Raw genomic sequence first — 23747 nt, 5'->3', positions numbered from 1 at the left:
CGTGTTGGGACCGGTACTCATTATGCAATACCGATGACTGCACTTTGAAGGAGAAAGCCATGTTTCCGATTATACTGTTGTAGCAATAATCAATCTTTCATCGTTTGTAAATCATGGGGGGGGGGGGGGTATTGTGTTCTCTTAATAATAATAATGATTAATAAAATATTAATAATAGCAATACATGTGTGTTACATACAATTATCTTGTACACAGTGATACGTGTATGTGTAAACTGACGTACAAATAAATATAAAGGGCATTTGAATACATAGAGACTCTCAATTCAGCATAGATTCAACACAAGCCTCACTGTATGGACCCTCTCAGGTAAACTGATATTATTACTGGTGTTAAGATGCTTAAATAAGCACAGTTAGATTAAATACATTTTTAAATGATTTCTTGCTGGCAGACCTGTGGGCAGTTTGATCTAAACTGTGATGCATTGGGTGACTCTACATCTAGAATGAGGAGAGAATAGGGGACAGTCTCCATGTGACATTTACCACTGAAAAAGGGAGATTTACCACATATGTTCTGGACGATTATGGTAATTATACATTGTCTCTTGCATAATTTGTTGAATTGTGCACCAGTTGTACATGAGTTCATAGTTGTACAGTATGTCTGTTTGTTTGTCGTTCTGACGGAAGGTGTATGTGTGTGTGTGTGTACTGAGATAGGTAATTGACAGATAGTCGGAAGTGTTTACAATGAATGATCATATTTTTTTTTTAAATTGTCAATCAAGGACATTCTTTATAGACATAATTTATAAAGCATTCAAGAAGAATATTTCTACAAAAGGGACAGAAATACATCCTACTGTAAGTCATGTGAATATTGTATAATGGCTGTTGTGAGGTCATGTATCTTTAATACAAGACTAATGTTCTCATGGTCGTTTCTCTGCTATTTTCTTTTGCCCTCTCTTTTCTTCAGATTATTCAGGGACTTTTATATGGTACGTGAGGACCCCCTCTGCACGAATTTCACCCCCCTCCCCCCAGCAGAGCACCCGCTTGCAGCTACGTGAGATTCCTCTGTTGCCTAGCAACCAATGAGGCATCATGGGTGATGACCAGGAGTACTTGAAACTTCCCATTGATGAGCAGTGTACACACAAGGTGAGGGAAGTTCTTCCGTCTCCAACTACTTTCTGGATAATACTGTATTACGCTGGATATATATTTTGTGGGAGTTTTGTGAATCGGATGCTCTGCGCAAATTTAACAACATGCAAAAATATATTGTTTACATGTACATATTTTGTGGGGGTTTTATTTTCATGATTTTTGTGAATCAGATGATAATTCGCGAATTTAGCAACACCTGCAAAAATATTAACTCTGATCCTTTAGAATACATGAATATGACATACATTTATATGTTCATTACTGCACTCCATAATTGAGAATGAACCACAGGCAAAATTGTCAGGAAGTGCTGATCTCTTGCTAAATATGATGTACACAGTATACTATACACAAATTATACATGTCACATCCAGACATTAATAGTTAACCCCTTAATTCCTACTGCCCTGTTTGATAGGCAATGTCTGTTTCTGTGCAATGTCCAATGGCATTTGGAGCTGTTACATTGAGATTCATTGCAGTTAGACGTAAAACGAGAAAGTTGTGGAATTTGAAAACTTTCTCATACGCATGCTTTTAAAGGCATAATTTACCATTTGCAGATGAAACAAAAACCCAGCATTAATGCTTTAGAATAGTTCTAAAATGTGAGTTAGGGATAGAAACAACCAAAAAATTGAATCCGTGTAATCGATGTTAAATATTGTTAAATGCACAAAATGTGAACAATAGTTAGAGTAGAAATATTTCCAGACTGAACCATCTACAGTTATGGTTTATTGAGAAAACACTGTTATCTCCTTATATTTTAGGCTTTATTGCGAAAATTTCATATGGTGGGATGTTTTGTGATACAACTGACCCACACATACATGTATGCACCAAATGTGATAACTCAAAAAAATTTTTAAATCACTGCTCCCAATGGTAACAATACCTTTAAGGACACTTTACAATTCGTCCATCCATACTTGACCTGGTACAATGTGTAGCAGAGAAGTTAGGAAGCCCACTCAGGTGTAGCAGTGTGTCTCAATCTATTAACGGGAAGACTATGGTCACACAATATGGATTAGGATAGGATTAGGAGGATTATCTAATCTCAATGGAAATTAGTTTCCAGACATCTGTATCAGAGATACATGGGAGTTTAACTTTACAGGAGGTTAACCACACTTTACTTCCCATAGACAGCAAGTGTTAGAATAAACCATTTAGTGTAAACTGTTTATGGACAGTGATATTGTTGTACTGTACACATCCATATTTTGATTGTGACAGCATTTACATGTAATTTCTCAAAATGTGTGGTGGAACTTTTTTTTTCCATATTTGAACATCATCGTGCACCTCAGTTAGCAAAATCTATGTAGACACTTTTTTTCTTTTCTTCAGTTGTTGCCACCACAATGCTAGACAGTGCCTTTAAAGATTTGAACGTGTCATTTCACATTGCCAATGTTGGCTTGCCACCTGTTGCGTTTGATGTGACATAACAATGAGTCGACTGAACCAGGGGTGAGGCGCAAGTTCAGCTCTTCCACAATTAAATGGGGGGAAACAAGAAGATAAAGAAAAAAAAAAAAACACAACAGCAACAAACCAACAAATCTCTCAAACAAAACTGACACACACTGCTTTTGAGAATTAACTTTTGAGAAATTACATGTAAATGCTGTCACAATCAAAAGATGGATGTGTACAGTACAACAATATCACTGTCCATAAACAGTTTAACACTAAATAGTTTATTCTAACACTTGCTGTCTCTGGGAAGTAAAGTGTGGTTAACCTCCTGTAAAGTTAAACTCCCATGTATCTCTGATACATGTCTGGAAACTAATTTCCAATGAGATTACAACTTTTGTAGATAATCCTCTTAATCCTATCCTAATCCATATTGTGTGACCATAGTCTTCCTGTTAATAGATTGAGACAAATTGCTACACCTGAGTGGGCTTCCTAACTTCTCCGCTACTCATTGTACCAGGTCAAGTATGGATGGACGAATTGTAAAGTGTGTTGGGAGCAGTGATTTAAAAAATGTTTTGAGTCTATGGAAAAAAAAATGTATTGTGTCTATGGAAGAAGGGCTCTGTGGCCCTGTTTCATAAAGCTGTTCGTAAAGTTACGAACAACTTACGAGCGACTAGTATAGTGATCAGGGGGTGTTTCATCAACATTAGTCAGCGCTGACAAGTTGTCAGTGCTGACAATCACCATAGTAACAGTCATTGACCAGAGCATCTCATCCAATCAAAACCAAGGATTTTGCTGAAATTGTCAGCGCTGACAACTTGACAGCGCTGACTAACGTTGATGAAACACCCCCAAGTTCTGATGTGCTATACTTATTAGAATTTCCATAATTCAGCACAGGAACTAATCACCAGTCGCTTGTAAGTCTTTCGTAGCTTTACGAACAGCTTTATGAAACACCCCCAGCTGGATTGGTTAGCATGCAGATCTTGTATAAAGTGTGATACGATAGCACTCGACATTGCCACAGGAGTTGTATTTTCTTCAAGAGATTTCACTTTCTCCAAAGCATGCAGTGCTGAGAGAAAATGATATCTTGAGGGGAAATTTTAACTCTCAAGGGCTGTGAAGTATCATATTACAATAAACAAGCTCAATATTAATTGTTTTGGAATAGTACATGTACATGGTCGGCAATAATGTTATAGTACATAAATGTACACATACACACATCATTTCACTTTAGCCCTGCAGGCAGCCAGTCAAATTCTGAAAAATATTCTCTGATGCATGATATCACTGCGTGCCATATGATACAATGTACATACTTGTAGTTTTGATCGTTTTGCTTTATCATATGAAATGACCAATAACAGACATTGCGGTATTTTATGATTTATCTTGCCCATTTTATATCATCGTATAGAGCGCCACCTTGAGACAATATCATGCCCAATTTGTGAATTTAACTCTGCTATTAAAACCAACTGCAACCTCTCTTTGTGTATTAATGTCACTGGTACGGAGGGGTTGTGGTCCTCAGTGGGTTAAAGGGATGGTACAGTATTGGTGGAGAGGAGAATTGAGCTTTTATTTTTTTTTTTGTGAGACACCAAGAAAACACTTATGAAATAGTACAGAGCATACCATTTTATGAGGAATTAAAGTTTATTTGGTGAAAATTGGGTTTGGAATGACTAAAACATCCAAAAAACAAGGTAAAATAAAGCGATCGTAATAAAATGTGGGTCCCACACTTTATTAGAAATGCTCTGTTTTGGATATCTCAGCCACTTCAAAAACAATTTTCATCAAATAAACGTTGAATTCCTCATGGAATTACATGTTTTTTTCATATTTCATAAGAGGTTTCTGATTATCTCACCAAAAAATGTTAGAAACCTGAAATTAGGTCTCAACCAAAACTATACGATCCCTTTAAACTGTCTTTCAGCCTTCCAGGCTTTCTTAGCCTGAAGAATCTATTGATTGATGTACTACATGTACTTCAGGGCTTGACATTACTGATAGCCAGGTGACACAAGGCCACAAAAAAAAAAAATAAATAAAAAAAATAATAAAAAAAATTGGTGTTCGGCCACCAAATTTATCTTTTGTGTCCTGATCGGGCAACTAAGATTCAGAATGGATTTTTTCTTTTATTTTCATTTTGGGCCACTACAATTGTGTGTTGATATCTTTTTCAGGCCACCAAAATATCAGATGTGAAGATTTTAATGGCCCGAATGAGCCAATCCTTAAAGGACAAAAAAAAAAAAAAAAAAAAAAAATTAGTGTCAAGCCATGTACTGATAGTAAAAGTATCATGTATTGACCAGCACCTCGACGTTATCAGGGAAGATACCTATTATACTCAATTCAAACATTCTTGATTTCTCTGCAGAGGTGTCTGTTCTGGTTTATATACCACATTTGTCAGCTTTTATTTGAACTGTTTGCATCACTACATGTATACAATTTTTATCATTTGAAGGTTATGGTGCGGCAGGAGTGTGATGCCCTTTTTGTACATCAAACATGCACTTTTGATACAAAAATATAGATCTATGAACTCTTTCTTATATATAATACATAATAGAACTGAGGTGATGAAATGTAAATGCAAAAAGAAAGGTGTCAAAAGTTGACAGCTGTGTCCAATAATTTTGTTTAATGCCAAATCTATTGTCATGCAAATGGCATAAAATCCTAGCACAATGCATGTTGGGTGTCATCTAGGTACTGCCTAGTTTTATGCCATCCAAAGGGGTAGAAGTTGTCTGCGTATGTTTGAGCATGATAGTGTGTGACAGAGGCGTGTAACTTTTCTAATTCTTCTGTGTGTGGGACAAGCATTTTAAACTACATTTGTAGGCCATTTTGATGTAGCATGGAGCGAAGATATATCAGCCGGAGAGGTAGCAGCAGTGGTCCCCGCCGCTACTTTAATGACATGCCGGTGTTGCTCGGGGGTAGTTTGGACTCGATCTATGATAGTTATCTTGATAGTGTGAAGCAGATTTCCACTGAAGATCTGTGCCAAGATGAGGTAAGCTCAGTGTATTTCCGGTGTATGTGCTGGTGTAGGCGTGGTGTACAAATGTCAGTCATCATGGTGTTGATGTGATGCAGAGCTGCCAAGAGCTGACACTGATTTTGATGTTTATTTCAGTAGCCTGTGTATTGCCTGCTGTGTCATACATTGTGTACACTTGTGTGTGTGTTCGTGTGTGTACTGTGTGTGTCTGTGCGCATGTGGGTGGAGTGTATTGTGTATTAGGATCACTATATTAGGTGTTCAACCAAATTTGTAATTTGGCAGGTTTTGTGTCAATTAAATAAAAATGAGCTTGCTGAAGTAGATAACTTGACGCAGGAAAAAGTGACGATGCTGGCAGCTGATAACATTATTTAATATTTCTTTGGATGTAATGAGAAAATTGAATCACCTGACATTATGTGTCTGAGTAGTTGGATGTTTTTCCATACTGCCTGTTAGGGTTAAAAATGCATTCAGTAAAAAGACCGTTTATTATAAATGGGAATGCAGAATATTTGCAGATATTTTTTCTTTTTCTTTTTCTTTTCTTTAAACTATGACCTGACTCTGATAGCCATTTGAAAGTCTTAAAATGATGTGAATTATGGCAATTTCAAAGATTAGAATATATGTGTCAAATAAAATGTATATCAAAACAATTCCAGCGGATCATGTGATACTCCTAGGTTATTGATTGTTGGAGATATCCAGAAAAATCTGAAAAAAAAGAAAGAAACAATGGAATATTAAGAAATGGACATTTTATGCGTTCGAGGTCAATAATCGAGTAACATGATTAGCCCTGGAAATGTATATAAAGCATGAAATAAATTCTGAGTTAAAGGACAAGTTCACCTTCATAAACATAAGGATTGAGAGAATGCAGCAATATTAGTAGAACACATCAATGAAAGTTTGAGGAAAATTGGACAATCAATGCAAAAGTTATGAATTTTTAAAATTTTTGTGTTGGAACCGCTGGATGAGGAGACTACTACAGCTTGTGAGTCATATATGCGTACAACAGTATAAAGAAAATCTGTAAAGACAATTCAACATATTTTCACTTTTTTCGCATAATAAAAGAGCACTTGACTTGCCTCTTTCTAAAGGCAGGTGGAATAATATTACCCATAACATTTGTCGGTAACGAGTCGGGGGAATGCATACTTTTTTCAAAAGATGAAATTTTGTGAAATTCTCTTTATATTTTCCTTATATTGTTGTACGCATGTGACATCTAAGTTATTCACACACTGCAGTAGTCTTCTCATCCAGCGGTTACTGCACAAAAACTTCAAAAATTCATAATTTTTGAGCAGATTGTCCGATTTTCCTCAAACTTTCAATGATGTGTTCTACTATAGCTACATTCTCTCAATCCTTATGTTTGAAGGTGAACTTGTCCTTTAAATCCACATTTTAATGTACAGCTACAGTTTACAAGATGTTAACGTAGAATGTTTATAGTGCACTTGCCATTAATGGTTAATGATTTTCCAAACAATTGTGATCAACCTTGAAAGAAGTAGAAGTCAAGGTGTCAGTATATTTTACATTAAAATGATAATCAGGGCTTGACACATTCCCCCCCCCCCCCCCCCCCCCCCCCCCGAGGCCAGAAAAAAAGGAAATATATTGTTTCAAATAAAAACAGTACAATCCCTTTTGAAATCTACTGTATAGTTACCTGATTGGGTCACTAAAACAAACCAAATTATTACTTTTTAAAAAAAAAATTGTGGCCCGACGTAATTTTTTAGTGGACCCGGGCCACCAGGCCACTACTGAAATAATGTTGAGTCCTGATAATACTTTGGACTTTCTTTTTTTGGAGACATGGCAAAGATTTCTATAATATTCATGGACACTCAGTCGAACATGCTTACATTGTAGTTTCTTTGCCAGACCAGCGGGTGTTTTGCCAATTACTTCTACTTTCACTGGACAAGATTTCTTTTTATCACCTCTTGGCAGGCTTTCCCCTTGTCCTGGTCATGTCATTGAGATTTCCTTCGGATGTAAAGAATGGTTCAGAACACATCATAACAAGCCCCACAGACTACAGTACCTGATAGACAGCCTGGCTACATTGCCCAAACAGCATGACTACATGTTCATTGCCCAATTGACACAATGCAGGGTGTAAACAGTCGGTAGTTTGCCTGTGCCAGTTCCCAATGGCGAGATCTTAAGTCTGAATTTACCAAATGTTGCCCGTGTCTTGTCTGTAGACCCATGCCTTTGATTCCATGTCAGGCCCTCCCATGTACCTAGCTGAAGTTTGGATGCAGTCTTACAAGATGTTTTCAAAGTAATGCTCCCGTTCTACAAAGTACTTTCATCTGCTCAGATGTTAGCATGTTTTAAACATCATCATGAAATCAACACAAGACATGAAAGTTTCCATGTATTGTAGCATGGTGCCACTTGATGTTGTATTGAGCCAGTTTGTTACCAATTTCAATAAACAGTTACATTGTACAATTTCATAACACATCCAAACACTGATGTACATTTGTACATTTAAAGCTGAGCTCTGTACCTTGTCTAGCTGTAGTTTAAAGCTGGACAGCCCGATCGATAGCTCTGTGTGTGACACTAGAGGAAGTCCCATCCATGTATCAGAATCTGTGCAGGGTGATCAATGGGGAAGGAACAGACATAATAAGGGTGTAAATTAATGCTCAATTTGCGAAGGCAGAATCAGCGTTTTGAAACGCTGATTCAAAACGCCGTTCACGGGGAGCACTGTTTATGCTCACTTTCTTCGAGCCTTGGAAAGAGCGTTTGCGATTGCTTCGCTGACCTCAGCAGAGGCAGGTCAAATTGGGGCGCGCACTGCGATCGGTGGCCTGGCCTGGGAGAGCAGCTGGGAAAGACATGCGTATGCACAGTACATGGGAAAACTGCACAGGCAAGGGTAGCTGGCTGGCCGGGCGCGCGCTTTTTCACGTGAACCGGAAAGGCGTTTAGATGACGTCATGTTGGTTTATCAAATGCTTCCCCGTCAAACGTGATTAGTCAGAAACGCCGATTGTAAACGCACCTTTTTGTGCATTTTAGATCGGCGTTTTGAATCAGCGTTTCTATCGAAGTGAGCATGAACGCAACAGCGTTTTGCACTAATCACGTTTCAAAACGCTGATTCTGGCCCAAAAAGGGGAAGCATAAACACGGCCTAAGATTATGTTTGATGATGATGATGATGATGATGATGATGAAACAGCATTTATATAGTGCCATTTTATCTGTTGAAACATTCAAAGGCGCCTATGTTTGCAAAAAGTCATGTTTGCAAAAAGATATACATGTATCTACTGCACACTATGTTCCACAGGTAAACATCACTACCGGTATATACTTTGTGCTGAAAAGCCAGAAATTTTTGCGTGCATTTTGATTTCGCGAATTTCGTGAGAACCAAGATACGTGAAATAAAAAATGCATGCAGAAGTTCTGTAATGCCAGTGGCAATTTGCGAAGATTTCTTTACTGTGAAAAAAGTCCCAAAAATTTCATGCCGTGAAAATGTCTTGCTTTACACTTTTTTACAGCACATTGTAGTTGGCCTTTATAGCAGGCTAGTCTACAGCTTGGAAAGAGATTGCAACTATAAGTTTTAAAGGGGAAGTGTACCCTTAAAATGTTACTTTTTTTTCAGTGTGAATTGGAGCAGAAAAATTAGAAGAACAGGACAGTGAAAGTTTGAGCTACATATGTAAGCATGATCGAAACTACAAACTTATGATTATTTTGAAGTTGTGGTACACTACCCAAACACAAATTGACAATTTCTCAATGTCACGTGCGAACTTGACCCCTATTTGCTTTAGTACTATAGGATTTTAAAAGAAATTTTCATTTTTCTGCGGTGCTCAAGTAAGATTCCAATCTTACATGCTACCTTAATGCTATGTGATCTTTGTAAATATTTTTCAATACAACTCCTGCATGGAAAGTTATTTTCTGTCATCAGTAAAAAAGAAAGAATTTTTCATTCCTTGTTTTTGCCTCAATCACCTGATGATGTCCTTTTAAACTCTTCTCTTCTTGCTGAAAACTGCATTCCATCTTAACCCTTGCTTTGTCCCTTTAATTGATTGTATAAAGAAGAAAGGGGGTACAAAAAGTTACTGTAATTTTGGATGTGTTATATTTTTTATTTCTATCTCTAGTATTAATGGATAGATGCAGGTACTGATGTACAACATGAGTACCAGTAAATTCATGACGAAAAGTCTGTTGTAGACCATGTGGAATTGGCGTAGTTTTAAAAGGAAAGAGATAGACTTTAAAAAGTGTACCTGTACTTCTGTAGCATTTCAGAAAGAGTGAGGATGAGTTCAAGGTTTGAAGTCCCCCAATGGGTGTCATCAAAATTTCTACTGGGCAATGAGGTTATTGCACCATGTCTGCATGCAAGGGGAAAACATAGTTGTGCATGTAGTTCAGTATCAATCTTATAACCCTGTCAGATTTTTCGTTCCAATTCCCTTGTCGCTCAGCAAATGTGCATTTTCCCCCACCTCATGTCATAAACAAGAGGTTGGAAAACACCCCTGGGTGATAAGTGATTCTTTTTTTTTAAATAATGAACATGGAGATTTTATTGCGACAAGTACATTCTTGACAAGTCAATATTTTTGCAGTCTCATGCACTTGAAGTTATAAAATGGAATGTGTCACATGCACAGCTCAGTCACATGAAAAACAGCGTTTTTAATCGTAGTTTCCTTCACAGCTGCATTCCTGTGGAACCTGCTGCCAATTTGTGCTTACAAGTGAATGACAGCAGAAATGCGGTTTAAATCTAGGCTGAGTGCACTGTCACTTTCTCCTCGTTGATTCTCTCATTTTTCTTGAAGTCTGAAACTGTTTTGTTGAAACTGTTTGAATTGTATTTTAAATACCCATTTTAATTTCTACACAATTCAGCTGAGCAAAAGCTGTCTCCTTTTCATAGATGATGGACTGCTTTGCAAGTGATAACAAAATGCATCTTTTGCTTCACAATGCACAGGTCTGGAAAGCCCGTCTCCACGGTTACGAGGAGGCGGCCAAACTCTTCAAGAGACTGCCGGACGAGAAGAGCCCCGAGTTCTCCAAGTACGCGGGACTGCTAAAGAAATTTGTCATCGACAGCAATGCGGTGGCACAGGAGAAGGGCTTGGACGCCGTCCTGGCTTACCTGGACAGCGCACATCTAGCACCAAAGTGAGACCTCCCCCTTTAAAGGCATAATTTACCATTTGCAGATGAAACAAAAACCCAGCGATAGTGCTTCAAAATATTTCTAAAATGTGAGTTAGGGATAGAAACAACCAATGTTAAAATGTGAATCAGTATAATTGATGTTAAGTAAATTATTAGATATGCAAAACGTGAACAATAGTTATAGTAAAAATGTTTCCAGACTAAACCGTCTACAGTTATGGTTTAATGAGAAAAATAGTGATATTTATCTCCAATATGCTCTATTGCAAAAATTTCATGTAGGATGTTTTGTGATACAACTGACCTACAGGTAAATGTACACATATATGCATCAAAAGTGATATCTTATGACATTTTTAGAATCACTGCTCCCAAAGCTAAACAGAACCTTTAACCTATTGCCCCCCCCCCATTTTCTCATTCCTGTAGACATAGCATAGCATTTAGTAGACTCCTACACATACAAACTGTGTAGGAAGCCGTAGGTTCAACATAAAAGTCCACTCCAGCCAAACAAGGAATGCTATTCATGTGAAAATCTTTGATATTCAATGATAATGGCAAGAATTACTAATTATTTATGATTAAAGAGCTCATTGATGATTCATCACTAGACAACTGTTGTGGGAAAGGATTTGTATTCATCGTCCCAAACAATTGAATTACTGCAAATTACATGAAATGTTTAGTCATCGTGTGGAATGGTCATTGTTTCCCACTTCCACCACCATGGGGGAAATCTGGTAATATGCCTCATTTGTTCAAGAGCAAGTGCCTCAGTCTGCAGTTTGCTTCCCCACAATTTAATGTCGGTATCCGCTTAATCCCTCAACGAGTGGGTGATGTAAATCAGTAACAGCCAGCCTTTTGAGTGAGCTGATACTTTGCGCGTAGGACAATATTTGGGTAGGTACCGATTTCATGTTCTTGACTGAAGCTTGTTGCAGACCTACATTACGTATGTCTGTTTCCCTTCGCAAGTCATCCAATCTATCCAGTCTCTCGCTATATTTCTGATCCTCGTCCCATAGTCTTTATTCTCATTGTCATCTCCTCTTGGTTCTCATCTTCACTTAATCGTGACCCGCTACAACAAAAGGATCCGAAAGTCGGGGGGAGGTTGATTTTCTGAAAATGATATGACATTACTCCCTTACTCTTCTGCTTTAATTTCTTATATAACATGACTCATAAAAGTACTCGATTGTGGAAATATCGATGATTTTACGAGAGCATGGCGAGTGGTCTTGGAAATCAGCGTCTCGAGAAAACCACCTTCAAAGTTTTCCTTCCGAGGCAATCATGATCAAGGGGAGGAAAGACAGTTTTCACCTTGACAATTGAAAGTATGCTCCTAGCAACCTCCGCGATGTTCATTCAAGCGTAGTGCCAGCGGTCTACGCACGACCAATCAGTAACCAGGATGCCACGCACTGACCAATAAGATCACTCCCTTGTTGCTAGGGGCGGAGTCTATCTCTGGTGCTAAATCCAAATCTTCGGACATTTCTTTTCCGTTGAAAGTCAGAAAATCTTGTCTCAGAAAAATGCAAATTTCTTGCCTTTCCTTTGATCATTTAGCTTCAAAATTTCAGCAGGTGATAGATGAACTATCAGACTACAAAATTATGTCGAAAAACAGGAATTCAATGGTATTGAATGATTGTAACGATCGGACTTCATACTCGATTTTCTCGGTTCAGCCATCAGCAAATTTTGGATCCTTTTGTTGTGGCGGGTCACAATTAGAACATGTTGTCTGTCTATATCTCCATCCTTCTCCACCCAAACTCTTTCTCTTCCACTCCTTCCTCCTTTGTCCTGCCACTGTATTGGGGCTTTCAATGTTTCTCTCAATTCTACGACCAAACATTCCCACGTACATGTCTTTCAGGACCGTTGGCGAGGTGACAGCGGGCGTGGTCGCCAAGTGTCTCAACTCCTCCCGGACCAAGACGAAGGAGAAAGGCATGGAGATCCTCATGGTTTACATTGAGCTGGAGAAGCAGGAGCAAGTGACGGTGAGGGCACAAAGAAACTTCTTGAAACAAACAAAAAACAAACAAACAAACAGTGAACGTTCAGTGACTATGTGCGATTGTAGCTTGTACACGTAGTTGACAGAGAGCTGCTGACTAATATGATTTTGATATTTTTTTTTCCCCCAGTGGGATATTTATTATTCTACATCAACCATGTATTCATCTGAACACATAATACTTCATAATAATTCAAATAAAATACTTTGAAAAACAGACAATGAAATATCGTGACTCAGACAATGATTTTGATATTTGCAGTGTATTTGATTCTTCCTCAAAAAAAAAGTAAATATATGCTTTTAAAATAAAATATGATTCTTTTGAAATTCAATTGGGCATAATTTATGTTATATCATATTTTCAATAGGTATGTTTGTTAGAAGATTTATATATTTCTATGTTGAGTGCCCTGGTAAAGTGAGTAATTCAGGAACACCACTTTCATGATATGAGGACAAGGCAATAAAGTTAAGAGCCCCATGCCAAAGAGACACAGACACTAGTCCCTGTGGATGTGAACCAGGAATCTTGTAATTGAAGAGTCTATGGGCTTTACCACTGAGCCACCATGGCTCTAAAGTGATAATGAAGTCCACATATCAATATCCACAATTTCAGTTAACAACTCTTAAAATCCACCATGGGGTCCAAATTACAGGAGGAACTTTTGAAAGGTCTCACAAACAAGCAGCCCAAGATCGTGGCAGCGTGCCTGGAGGTCCTGGCCTCGGCCGTGCGGGAGTTTGGGTCAAAGGTCATCACCCTCAAACCCGTGGTCAAGTCGGTGCCAAAGATCCTGGAACACAGCGACAAGAACGTTCGTGAGAAGGCCAAGCTGCTGGCCATTGAGCTGTACCGCTGGATCGGAGCGGCCATCAAACCCAGTCTACAAAACATCAAACCAGTGCAGGTAAGGTCGCTTGACCCCCTTCCCCTATATTTTGTTCAGGCTCTTATTCTGAACTCATAAAGATCATCGTCTTGCCTGCAAGTGCAAGGTGTTTTATTCCATGCTCGAATTCAGAGGCATACACGGGAATAATTTTCTTGGTATCGCATTGCTATTTGCTATGCATTTTGGATATGACTGCTATACAGATTCAATTGTCATTTGTGTAGCAATTTCATGACATAGAATGTAATTGTGTACTATTTTTTCTGTGTTTCCATCTAGTAACATGCTATTCAATTTCAAGAAGGAAATCATGTCCTGATTAATGTCAAAACATGCTCAGCCTAGATGGTCTGTGAAAACTTTGATATCTCGCCATGATCTGACAGAGACTATGTAAACTTCCTCCCAATTTTTAAGTTATTGTCACCTAATCAGTTGACCGTACCTCACGAGTATCTTCCCAATTTTGAATTTTGTGAGTCCCGAAATGGGATCTAATTCTCCTCATCTTCTCTTCAATTCATTTCTTCTTGTTTGCCCCATCCCCACTTCTCCATCCCCCAATCCTTACAGCTGAAAGAGTTGGAAGAAGAGTTTGAGAAGCTGCCGACGAAGCCGCCAAAGCAGACCCGATTCCTCAAGTCGCAGCAGGACCTGAAGGCTAAGGCCATGGCACAGGATGATGATGATGAGGAGGACGATGAAGGTGTGTGTCTGGAAGTCAGGTTTCTTACCATCAATTTATGTGAATACAGTCTGTTTTGTGTGTGTGTGTGTGTGTGTGTGTGTGTGTGTGTGTGTGTGTTTACTTGGATCACCAATCAACCAAAGCTGAAAGAGGATTAACACTTCTTCCTCTGTGGGCTATTATCGTACAAGCTCTTCATGGTACCGTGTACCTTAGTTCATAAGAGCAGGGGGGCATTTCATGAAGGAACTTGTCGGATAAAATATCTGACAAGTCAGTTATATCCGACAAGTTCAGAGAAATCAGCCAGTCAGACTAAAGAATTTCTCAAAACTTGTCGGATATAATTGACTTGTCGGACATTTTATCCGACAAGTTCCTTCATGAAATGCCCCCCAGAAGTGTCATGCCTCGTATTGATATTCATAGATATAAGGAGAGGGGTTCTGTACAGTGTGGATTTGAAGTGTCATGTTTGTGTCACTGTTTGCATACTTCATGCTCCTTATCAAATCTTGTAAAGGCAGACATGCAAGAACAAGTACCGACTTGAGCACTCTGTACCGCACTTTGTACAAGTGACCTTTTGTACAGTCATTTCTTCCACATGAAATACAGTGGACTCCCTTTATAACGAAGTCCTTTGGACTGGCAGTTTTCTTTCGTTATATTGAAATTTTGTTGTAACGGAACAAATAAACAATAAATACATAGAGCTGAAAATGTTGCAGTCTGAAATGTTACTTTGTTGTAACCGGAATTTCATTATAACTGTGTTCGTTATATTGGGAGTGCACTGTAATGTGTCTTCATCATTTGTTCTGTATTTCTGTCTGTGTGTTTATCTTTATCTGTGTCTCTCCGGGTCATTTGTCTGTTTGTCTGTCTGTCTGCAGATGAAGCCGATGGAGCAGCAGCACCAGCTGTGGATCCCTACGATCTCCTGGAGGCTGTGGATATCATTGCCAAACTCCCCAAGGACTTCTACGACAACATGGTAAGCCTGCATGTAGACGGCATCAAACTGTGCCAGACAGTCCCCTAATCCATCGTGGCAAAGTTGCCATCCTGTATGAGAAGACAGCTTCATTTGATTCCACACAAGACAATCTGCTTGAAATTATAACTTCGTAGCAGTTGCTTGTCCGTAGAGAGCATAATATTTCATTCCTTATACAGAACAGGGGTATGTACTTCAGTTGTTTATTCTTTAGGGCCAATTGTACATAATTGTATATAATTTGTATTTTCTTCCTTTGCTGGCTTGTTAGCATTTGCTGACTTATTTTATTGTGTGTAAAAAGTGGAAGTTTTAAGTATCGTCCTTCTACGTCAAGACCTAAGCAGATGACCTATAGTACACAGAAGTGCACCTTCCTTTTCCTCCTTCGATGCCTTTTTTTTTTCATGGAGTCATGTCAAAAAATTCCCTTTTCCAAGAATGAATTAAGATGGGAAAATCTTGCATACTTCTGAGCCTGAATGTAACTGATTTCTTCCAACTGAGCCCTGATGTTAACAGATGGTGGCATATTGGGTGTATTGAGTAATCGTGTCATGTATCGTCGGCGCGGAAGTGACATCTTGGCATCCCTTTTGACCTTTGACCTGTTGCAGGAAGCAAAGAAGTGGCAGATCAGGAAAGAGGCCCTGGAGGCGCTGCAGCCGCTGACGGCGAACCCCAAGATCGAGCCGGGCGACTTCGCCGAGCTCCTCCGGGTTCTGAAGAAGGTGAGAGGCAAACGGGAATGATGTGGAGAAAAGAAGGGTGGATTAAAGAAACCAAAAAGCAGAGGTAGAATGGAAGAGATTAAGGAAAAACTTTGAAAGTTAAACAGCTTTTGAAGAGAGATTTAAAAAAAAAAAATGAAATCATCCAGTTGCTTGTGTTGTGCAAAATGAGCGACATGTTGAATGGATTGAGAACATCTGAAAAGGAGAGAAAGTAGAAGTGACACTAGGAAAAAGAAAAAGAGATTGAGCAATGACACATGAAAAAAAAAAAAAAACAAACACAGAAGTTGCAAAGCATTCAAGAGACACAACCCAGAGATACCAACTGCTTCTTTTTTGGTTGCAGTATTTTGTAGTTGTTTGTGCCAAAAATACTGCAAATTTATTAGAAAAGTCTGTTTTTCCCAAGTAATCTTCGTATTCAGTGTATTGCAGGATAGGTTAAAGTAGTATTTTGGGGTTGTTTTTTTAAACCGAAAATACACCTTTTCAGCCCTGAGAATACTGTAATGCTGTTTCAAAGGTTGGCATCCCTGCATAGCCAGAAAGAGAAGAGAGAGAGCAGAAGAGAGATACAGAAATAGAGACAGACAGCTTTAAAGGGATGGTACAGTATTGGTGGAGATGAGAATTGGGCTTTTAACTTTTTGCAAGATACCAAGAAAACACTTATGATATAGTACAGAGAATACGATTTTAAGAGGAATTCAAAGTTTACTTGATGGAAATTGGGATTGGAATGACTGAAACATCCAAAAACAATGTAAAACAAAGCAATCATGATAAAGTGTGGGTCCCACACCTTAGAATTGCTCTTTTTTGGATGTCTCGGCCATTTCAAAACCAGTTTTCATCAAATAAACGTTGACTCCCTCATATTGTACATGCTCTTTCATATTTCATGAGAGGTTTCTCATTATCTCATCAAAAAAGTGTTAGAAACCTGAAATTAGGTCTCAACTGAAACTGTACGATCCCTTTAAACAGATAACCAGGAACAGAGATGAACAGATGGGCAGAGTGAGAAGTTTGAAAATAAAGATGGCAGTTGAAGCTCTGGAAGAATAAGTAATTGTAGGAATTAAAAATACATTGAAAAATGGAAATAGGTGAATAAACTTCCATGAGAAAAAATACAGAATAAACTAAAATGAAATGATGCAAATATATAATAGCAACATGGCACCGCTTTATCTCTTCTTTTGGAGCAAGTGTCAGTCATTACTGACATCTGGTATCAGTCATCACATGCTTTGTATGCCTACATGCACCTCCTCAGGAGTGCCATCTTTACCAATTGGCACAGGTGTCTGAAGACTAATAACCAATGAAAGCTAAGGAGATTAACTAATCCCCTCAATCTGTACTATGTCACAATGGCCTTACTGTCTGACAGAGGCACATTGTTATAAAAATACCTTAGTGGGCTGGCTAACTCACAGTTACAACTGTAGGCCAAGCTTTGAGAAATTGTCTAAATGGTACTAAAAGCTGCGGAAGTTACACCTTTGTGCCTAGGTGCATAAAGGTTTAAGTAAAGAGACATCTTTGTGATTGTGATGTACGATGGCTTTCCTAACATGGCATCAAGTGAATATCTTTGTGCTTTCCTTTGCAGACTATTGCCAAAGACACGAACGTGATGATCGTCGCCCTCGCTGGCAAGTGCATGGCAGGCATTGCCAGTGGAATCCGCAAGAAATTTTCTCCCTATGCAGTAGCGGTAAGTGCAAGGCGCGGTTCTTGAAATATCATATATTGTTCCAAGACATTGAAATAGAGCTGCCCAGCCTTCTTGATTCCAAAGCTCCTTGGAAATTTATCTATTTCTCCATACCTTCACAGAAAAAAATTGTAAAACCTTTCTGGTTAAGTTCGTTACTATCATTTCCTATGGAGAAATGTATGATACAACGGCATATCCCTGATTGCTCTGAAAGATGTCATTTCCCTGATTTTTAAATAATGTGGGGATGTTGGCAGCTCTGGAAATAAGAGTGATTCATATATTGATTTTATTAAAGGCAGTTTTGAGGAAATTGGCAGATGCTTTGCTTGAAAGACGTGATGAGTTGTAGACAGATCCGGGAAGGATGTTATAAATGTAGACAACATGAATTTGTGAAGTAACAATATCTTCGGATGCATATGCAAGTTATTTAAAAATTTGTTTTGGGACTTCCCCTTTGTTTCTTTGTGTCACTGGTTTATTCATTCACCATGATGACAGAAAAGCTACAAGTTAATTTAGATGCCAAGTTGAAATGATGAATATCGACTTCAATCCTCACTTCTCCTCTTCAGTGTATATCGACCATCCTGGACAAGTTCAAAGAAAAGAAGCCCAACGTGGTAGCCGCCATGCGAGAAGCAATAGATGCCATTTATCCTTCGGTAAGTTTGCGAGCCTCTTGCCCCCCCCCCCCCCCCCCCAGCTACAATACACAGCCCCGAATTGGCTGAACTCCCACAATGCAATGGGAGTTATGATATCTTCCATGCTTGTTACTTTTTATGTTGGTAATGTTTTGATGGTGGAAATCAGAGAAGATGTGTAAGATCGTACAACATAGCTTCAGATACCAGTGCTCCACAGTACTCAGGAGTGTATTCACATTGTAACCACAGTACGAATAGAGCAAGGTATTTCAGGATTTGAATATGAGTTCATGTAATGACAAAAGTTGATAAAAGAAATGATTGTTATATTATTTCTTTTGATATTTGTTTTTAAAAATATTCCATGGACTTGAAAATTAAATTTTTTTTTAAGTGTTGGTTTTAGCAAGGCATTGTAATTGATGATGCTTATCCTCTGATAAATATGAAGGAAATTACCATAAATTTCATTTTCTCTTAAGCCTTATATTTCTAACACAAAAATGATTGTCTCTATAAGAATAATTATTGTTTCTTATGTATGTCTGAAAGAAAAAGAAGAAAAAAAAAAATAGCACTTGTAAACTGAACAAAATACTATTTTGTAACCCTGCAGACTACACTGCAAAACATCATGGAGGACGTTCTAGCTGCCATGGAGAACAAGAACCCCAACATCAGGGCGGAGACCACCCTCTTCTTAGGCAGGGCGTTCCGGCAGTGCACCCCAGCCACCTTACCCAAGGCTGCCCTCAAGCCACTCTGCACATCACTCGTGAAGGCAAGGAGCTTTTCCTCTGTAGTAACAGCTACAATCTCTACCCCCTTCTCTCTCTCTCTCTCTGCTGTGTTCCTCTTTTACTGTGTCTCTCTTTTACTCTCTTTCTATGCGCAGTCAGACTGGCAAAAGATCAATAAGTTTAAAGGGATGGTACAGTATTGGTGGAGATAAGAATTGGGCTTTTAACTTTTTGCGAGATACCAAGATAACACTTATGATATAGTATAGAACATACCATTTTAAGGTGAATTCAAAGTTTATTTGATGAAAATTGGGTTTGGAATGACTGAAACATCCAAAAACAAAGTAAAACAAAGCAATCGCAATTAAGTGTATGTCCCACACTTTATTAGAATCACACCTTTTTGGATATCTCAGCCATTTCAAAACCAATTTTCATCAAATCGTCGCTTGCCCGGAAGAAGGGAACGAGCGCGCGAATACGCGTAAAAATAGATTTCGAGAAAATCGCAATTTAAAGTTTCAATTGACTATATCTTTGATATTTGAATATCAATACTGCTGAAAATTCACAAGTGAACAGATAATATTCCAATTTGGCACTATAATTAAAGTGGCTATAATGAATAATCTACAAATTTTATGATATTGCTTGTGATCTTACCTCATGCAGGTCTTTTCTCGAAATCTATTTTTACGCGTATTCGCGCGCTCGTTCCCTTCTTCCGGGCAAGCGACGAAATAAACGTTGAATTCCTCATAGAATTACATGCTCCTTCATATTTCATAAGAGGTTTCTCGTTATCTCACCAAAAATGTTAGAAACCTAAAATTAGGTCTCAACCAAAACTATACTGTCCCTTTAAGATTGTTTTTAAGATCTTTTGAAGATCATTTTGTTTGATCTAATGCACCCTTTATTTTCTAATTTCATTCCTTTGAAAAAGAAAAGAATCTTACGTCCATCTGAATGTGTATTCATATACATGTTTGTACTCACATGTCGGAAAGTGATTTTGAATTTTTGATTAGACCTACAATGGTCTTTGATATGCTAGAGTCATTTTAACTAAATCTTCCTCTAACTAAAAAAAAAAGGTTTCTTTTGGAGTAGTTTCATTGAATGATGGAAGTGTGACTCTTTGGCCGTTGACCCTCTAGAAACTGGCTGACACGACGGCCGACGTGAGAGAAGCCGCCTCGGAGGCCCTGGGGACAGCACTGAGGGTGGTAGGGGAGAAACCCATGGGACCCTTCCTAGCAGACCTGGAGAAAATCAAACTGGACAAGGTAAACTGTAGTTTACAAGGAAGACATGAAGTTAAAAAGGACAACTTCACCTTCATAAACGTAAGGATTGAGAGAATGCAGCAATATTAGTAGAAAACATCAGTGAAAGTTTGAGGAAAATCAGACAATCCGTTCAAAAGTTATGAATTTTTAGAATTTTGTTGTGGAACCGCTGGATGAGGAGACTACTAAGGCTCGTGATGTCATATGAGTACAACAGTATAAAGAAAATGTAAAGAAAATTCAACATATTTTCACTTTTTTCGCATAATAAAAGAGCACTTGACTTGCCTCTTTCTAAAGGCAATGGGAATAATATTACCCATAACATATGTTAGTAATGAGTAAAGGGAATGTGTACTTTTTTCAAAAGATGAAATTTTGTGAAATTCTCTTTATATTTTCCTTATATTGTTGTACGCATGTGACATCATACAATGCAGTAGTCTTCTCATCCAGCGGTGACTGCACAAAAACTTGTCCGATTTTCCTCAAACTTTCAATGATGTGTTCTACTAATATTGCTACATTCTCTCAATCCTTATGTTAATGAAGGTGAACTTGTCCTTTAAAGAAAGAAGAAAAAAGACATGGATGTCTTTTTTATAAGTGTATTTTACCAAATTAGAATAGTGATCACAATTGATTGAAACTATTGATTGAAACTATCCTTCAGCTCATAATGCTGTCATTGAAGACGTAGACTATCAGACATTCCCCCCCCCCTTTACTTTAGTACTGCAGTGAGGTTGTGTATTGATGATGATGCAAAGAATTATTTGCAAATACTTCAAAACAGTATTTATTTTGTATTTTATTTCTATTTTCTTATCGAAATTTTCTGTATGCAGTTTGGCTTGTTCTTTTTGTTTGATTCATGTGTACCAGGGATGGCTGCAAATTAATATTAGAAGTATTGTTACTTCTATGTCAGTAACTAAATAACTATACTGCTTAGAAGTGTCAAGTGTTTTAAAGCCAGCTCCACCGAGGGGTTATTATATATCAAGAGTGTTCTCATCACACACAATATCCAGTAAATGATTTAAGTGATATTTAAATCTTCACCACAGATCAAAGAATACAGCGAAAAGGTGGAGCTGGTGCATGGAGGCAAGAAGAAGACGAAGGAACCCAAGCCGGCGGCGGAGGCTGCCCCGCCCAAGGCAGCCCCATCGAAGGCCGCCCCATCCAAGTCCAAGTCGTCCAGCAGACCAGGCACGGCCAAGGCCAAGTCCAAGACCGACAGCGGCGGCTCGGTCAGTCCCTTCTTGCCCACTCACACTTTTATGGTCTGCCTTTCATTGTGTCGAGGAATGAGTTGAAAAGCAAGGCCTGACTGTATTGCAATTTCCTGTAGAAAACCACTTGACATAAACCCTGATGTCATAATGCATCACATATTTGAATCCGTAGCAGACACTGGAAAGTTTTGGTGTTTTTTTATGCCTCCGCCACGAAGTGGTGCCGGAGGCATTATGTTTTCGGGTTGTCCGTCTGTCCGTCCGTCCGTCCGTCCGTCCGTAATGAATTTTGTGGACAAGGTAACTATCGAAACCTGTTGAGGTATCCTAATGAAACTTGGCATGTATGTGTATTAGGGGGTGAAGTTGTGCCTATCAACTTTTGGGTGCACATGCTCAAGGTCAAATACATAAAATTTCACTATTTCCACCATATCTATTGAATGCCTGAAGATATTTTCTTGAAACTTAGTGTATACATGTTTTACCCAATTAAGATTCTCTGGTGAAAGTTTGGGTCATGAGATCAAAGGTCAAAGGTCAAAAGGTCAGGGTCAAATACATAAAATTTCACTATTTCCACCATATCTATTGAATGCCTGAAGAGATTTTCTTGAAACTTAGTGTATACATGTATTACCCAATTAAGATTCTCTGGTGAAAGTTTGGGTCATGAGGTCAAAGGTCAAAGGTCAAAAGGTCAAGTAAAAATATTAAAACTTCTTTTTTTTTCTCCGTACCTTGGAAAATTTTTCAAGGTATCTTCATGGAACATAGTATATACATGTACTGACTGGAAGTGATTATCTAGAGAATGTAGGGTTCATGGGGTCAAAGGTCAAGGGTCAAAGGTCAAGTGCAAGACTTCAAAATGTTACTATTACCCTCATATTTATGCAATGCCAGCAGGGTTATTTTTTTACACTTGGTGTATGCATGTGTAACCTAATAGAAATTCTCTGGAAAGTTTTTTTTTCTCTTTTTGCCTCAAAGGTCAAAAGGTCAAAGATCAAGTGAAAGTGCTGAACTAACTTTTTCCTCCATATCTCGGAAGTGGCTCAAGTTACCTTGAAACTTAGTACATATTATGCATGTTCTACCTGAAAGTAATTATCTTATGAATTTTAGGGTCAAGGGCCAGATGAAAATGGTAACAATTTACTATTCAATTCAAAAATTGCACTTTTTCTCCACACCTGTACCTTGAAAATTACTCAATGCCTAAATGTATGAATGGGTCAAAGTCAAGTTAAAGTCCTTAAATCCCTAGATACATGCTCTCCTATTCATCCAATTAAACCTACGTCAAGGAAGGTGAACATTCAACACATGTGTGACAAACTTGTCATTCCAATATTTTGCCAATTTTGTGAAAATGTAATCACACAGTGTCCACATCTACTATCTAGACCTACTGGGAAAATCATGCATTATGGCGGAGGCATACCAGTCGCCAAAGCGACATTTCTAGTTTTTTGTAAATCATACACTTAGTTATGTAAAAGTATCATTGAAAAGATTAAATTTCTCTTTGTTTGATGTTGACCTCAATTGATAAGCTTTGAAAATGGAGCTTATCAATTTTGGCATGCGGACTCATCAATTACAACAGAGTGAGCCCTACTGGAGGGTGGGGGCATTTTGTAATGAATGGCGCCCCGCCTTCTTTGGAGGAGGGGTGATTGGTTCAGATTGAGAGAGGTTTGTATCATCATGTTCTACTCCCCATATCTCCAGGGAGCAGCCAAGTCTGTGAAGGGGGGCAAGAAGAAAGTCCCCAAGGGGGAGACGGAGGACGACATGAAGTCGGAACCACTGCTGACGGTGAGCTCAAGATATGACACAGCATGGAAAACTGTGCAAGATGATGTATTATCATCTATATAGGACGTTTTAG

The 23747-nt window shown here is 38.5% G+C and overlaps 1 protein-coding gene across 1 annotated transcript in view; it reads left to right on the top strand.

Moving 5' to 3' along the window:
* The first annotated feature begins 992 nt into the window (after positions 1-992).
* Positions 993-23747, top strand: part of LOC140236058 (cytoskeleton-associated protein 5-like) — a 65051-nt gene continuing 42296 nt past the window's right edge. The window contains exons 1-13 of the mRNA XM_072316032.1: positions 993-1130; positions 10643-10836; positions 12731-12857; positions 13537-13788; positions 14347-14479; positions 15358-15458; positions 16079-16192; positions 17814-17918; positions 18500-18589; positions 19191-19355; positions 20478-20606; positions 21680-21865; positions 23588-23674. Of these exons, the coding sequence (XP_072172133.1) occupies positions 1074-1130; positions 10643-10836; positions 12731-12857; positions 13537-13788; positions 14347-14479; positions 15358-15458; positions 16079-16192; positions 17814-17918; positions 18500-18589; positions 19191-19355; positions 20478-20606; positions 21680-21865; positions 23588-23674 (1740 nt within the window). The 5' untranslated portion in view covers positions 993-1073. The remainder of the gene's footprint in view (positions 1131-10642; positions 10837-12730; positions 12858-13536; positions 13789-14346; positions 14480-15357; positions 15459-16078; positions 16193-17813; positions 17919-18499; positions 18590-19190; positions 19356-20477; positions 20607-21679; positions 21866-23587; positions 23675-23747) is intronic.

Source organism: Diadema setosum, chromosome 12, assembly GCF_964275005.1.
Source record: "Diadema setosum chromosome 12, eeDiaSeto1, whole genome shotgun sequence".
In the NCBI taxonomy this organism is placed as follows: Eukaryota; Metazoa; Echinodermata; class Echinoidea; order Diadematoida; family Diadematidae; genus Diadema; species Diadema setosum.
This window is presented reverse-complemented; position numbering and strand designations above follow the sequence as displayed.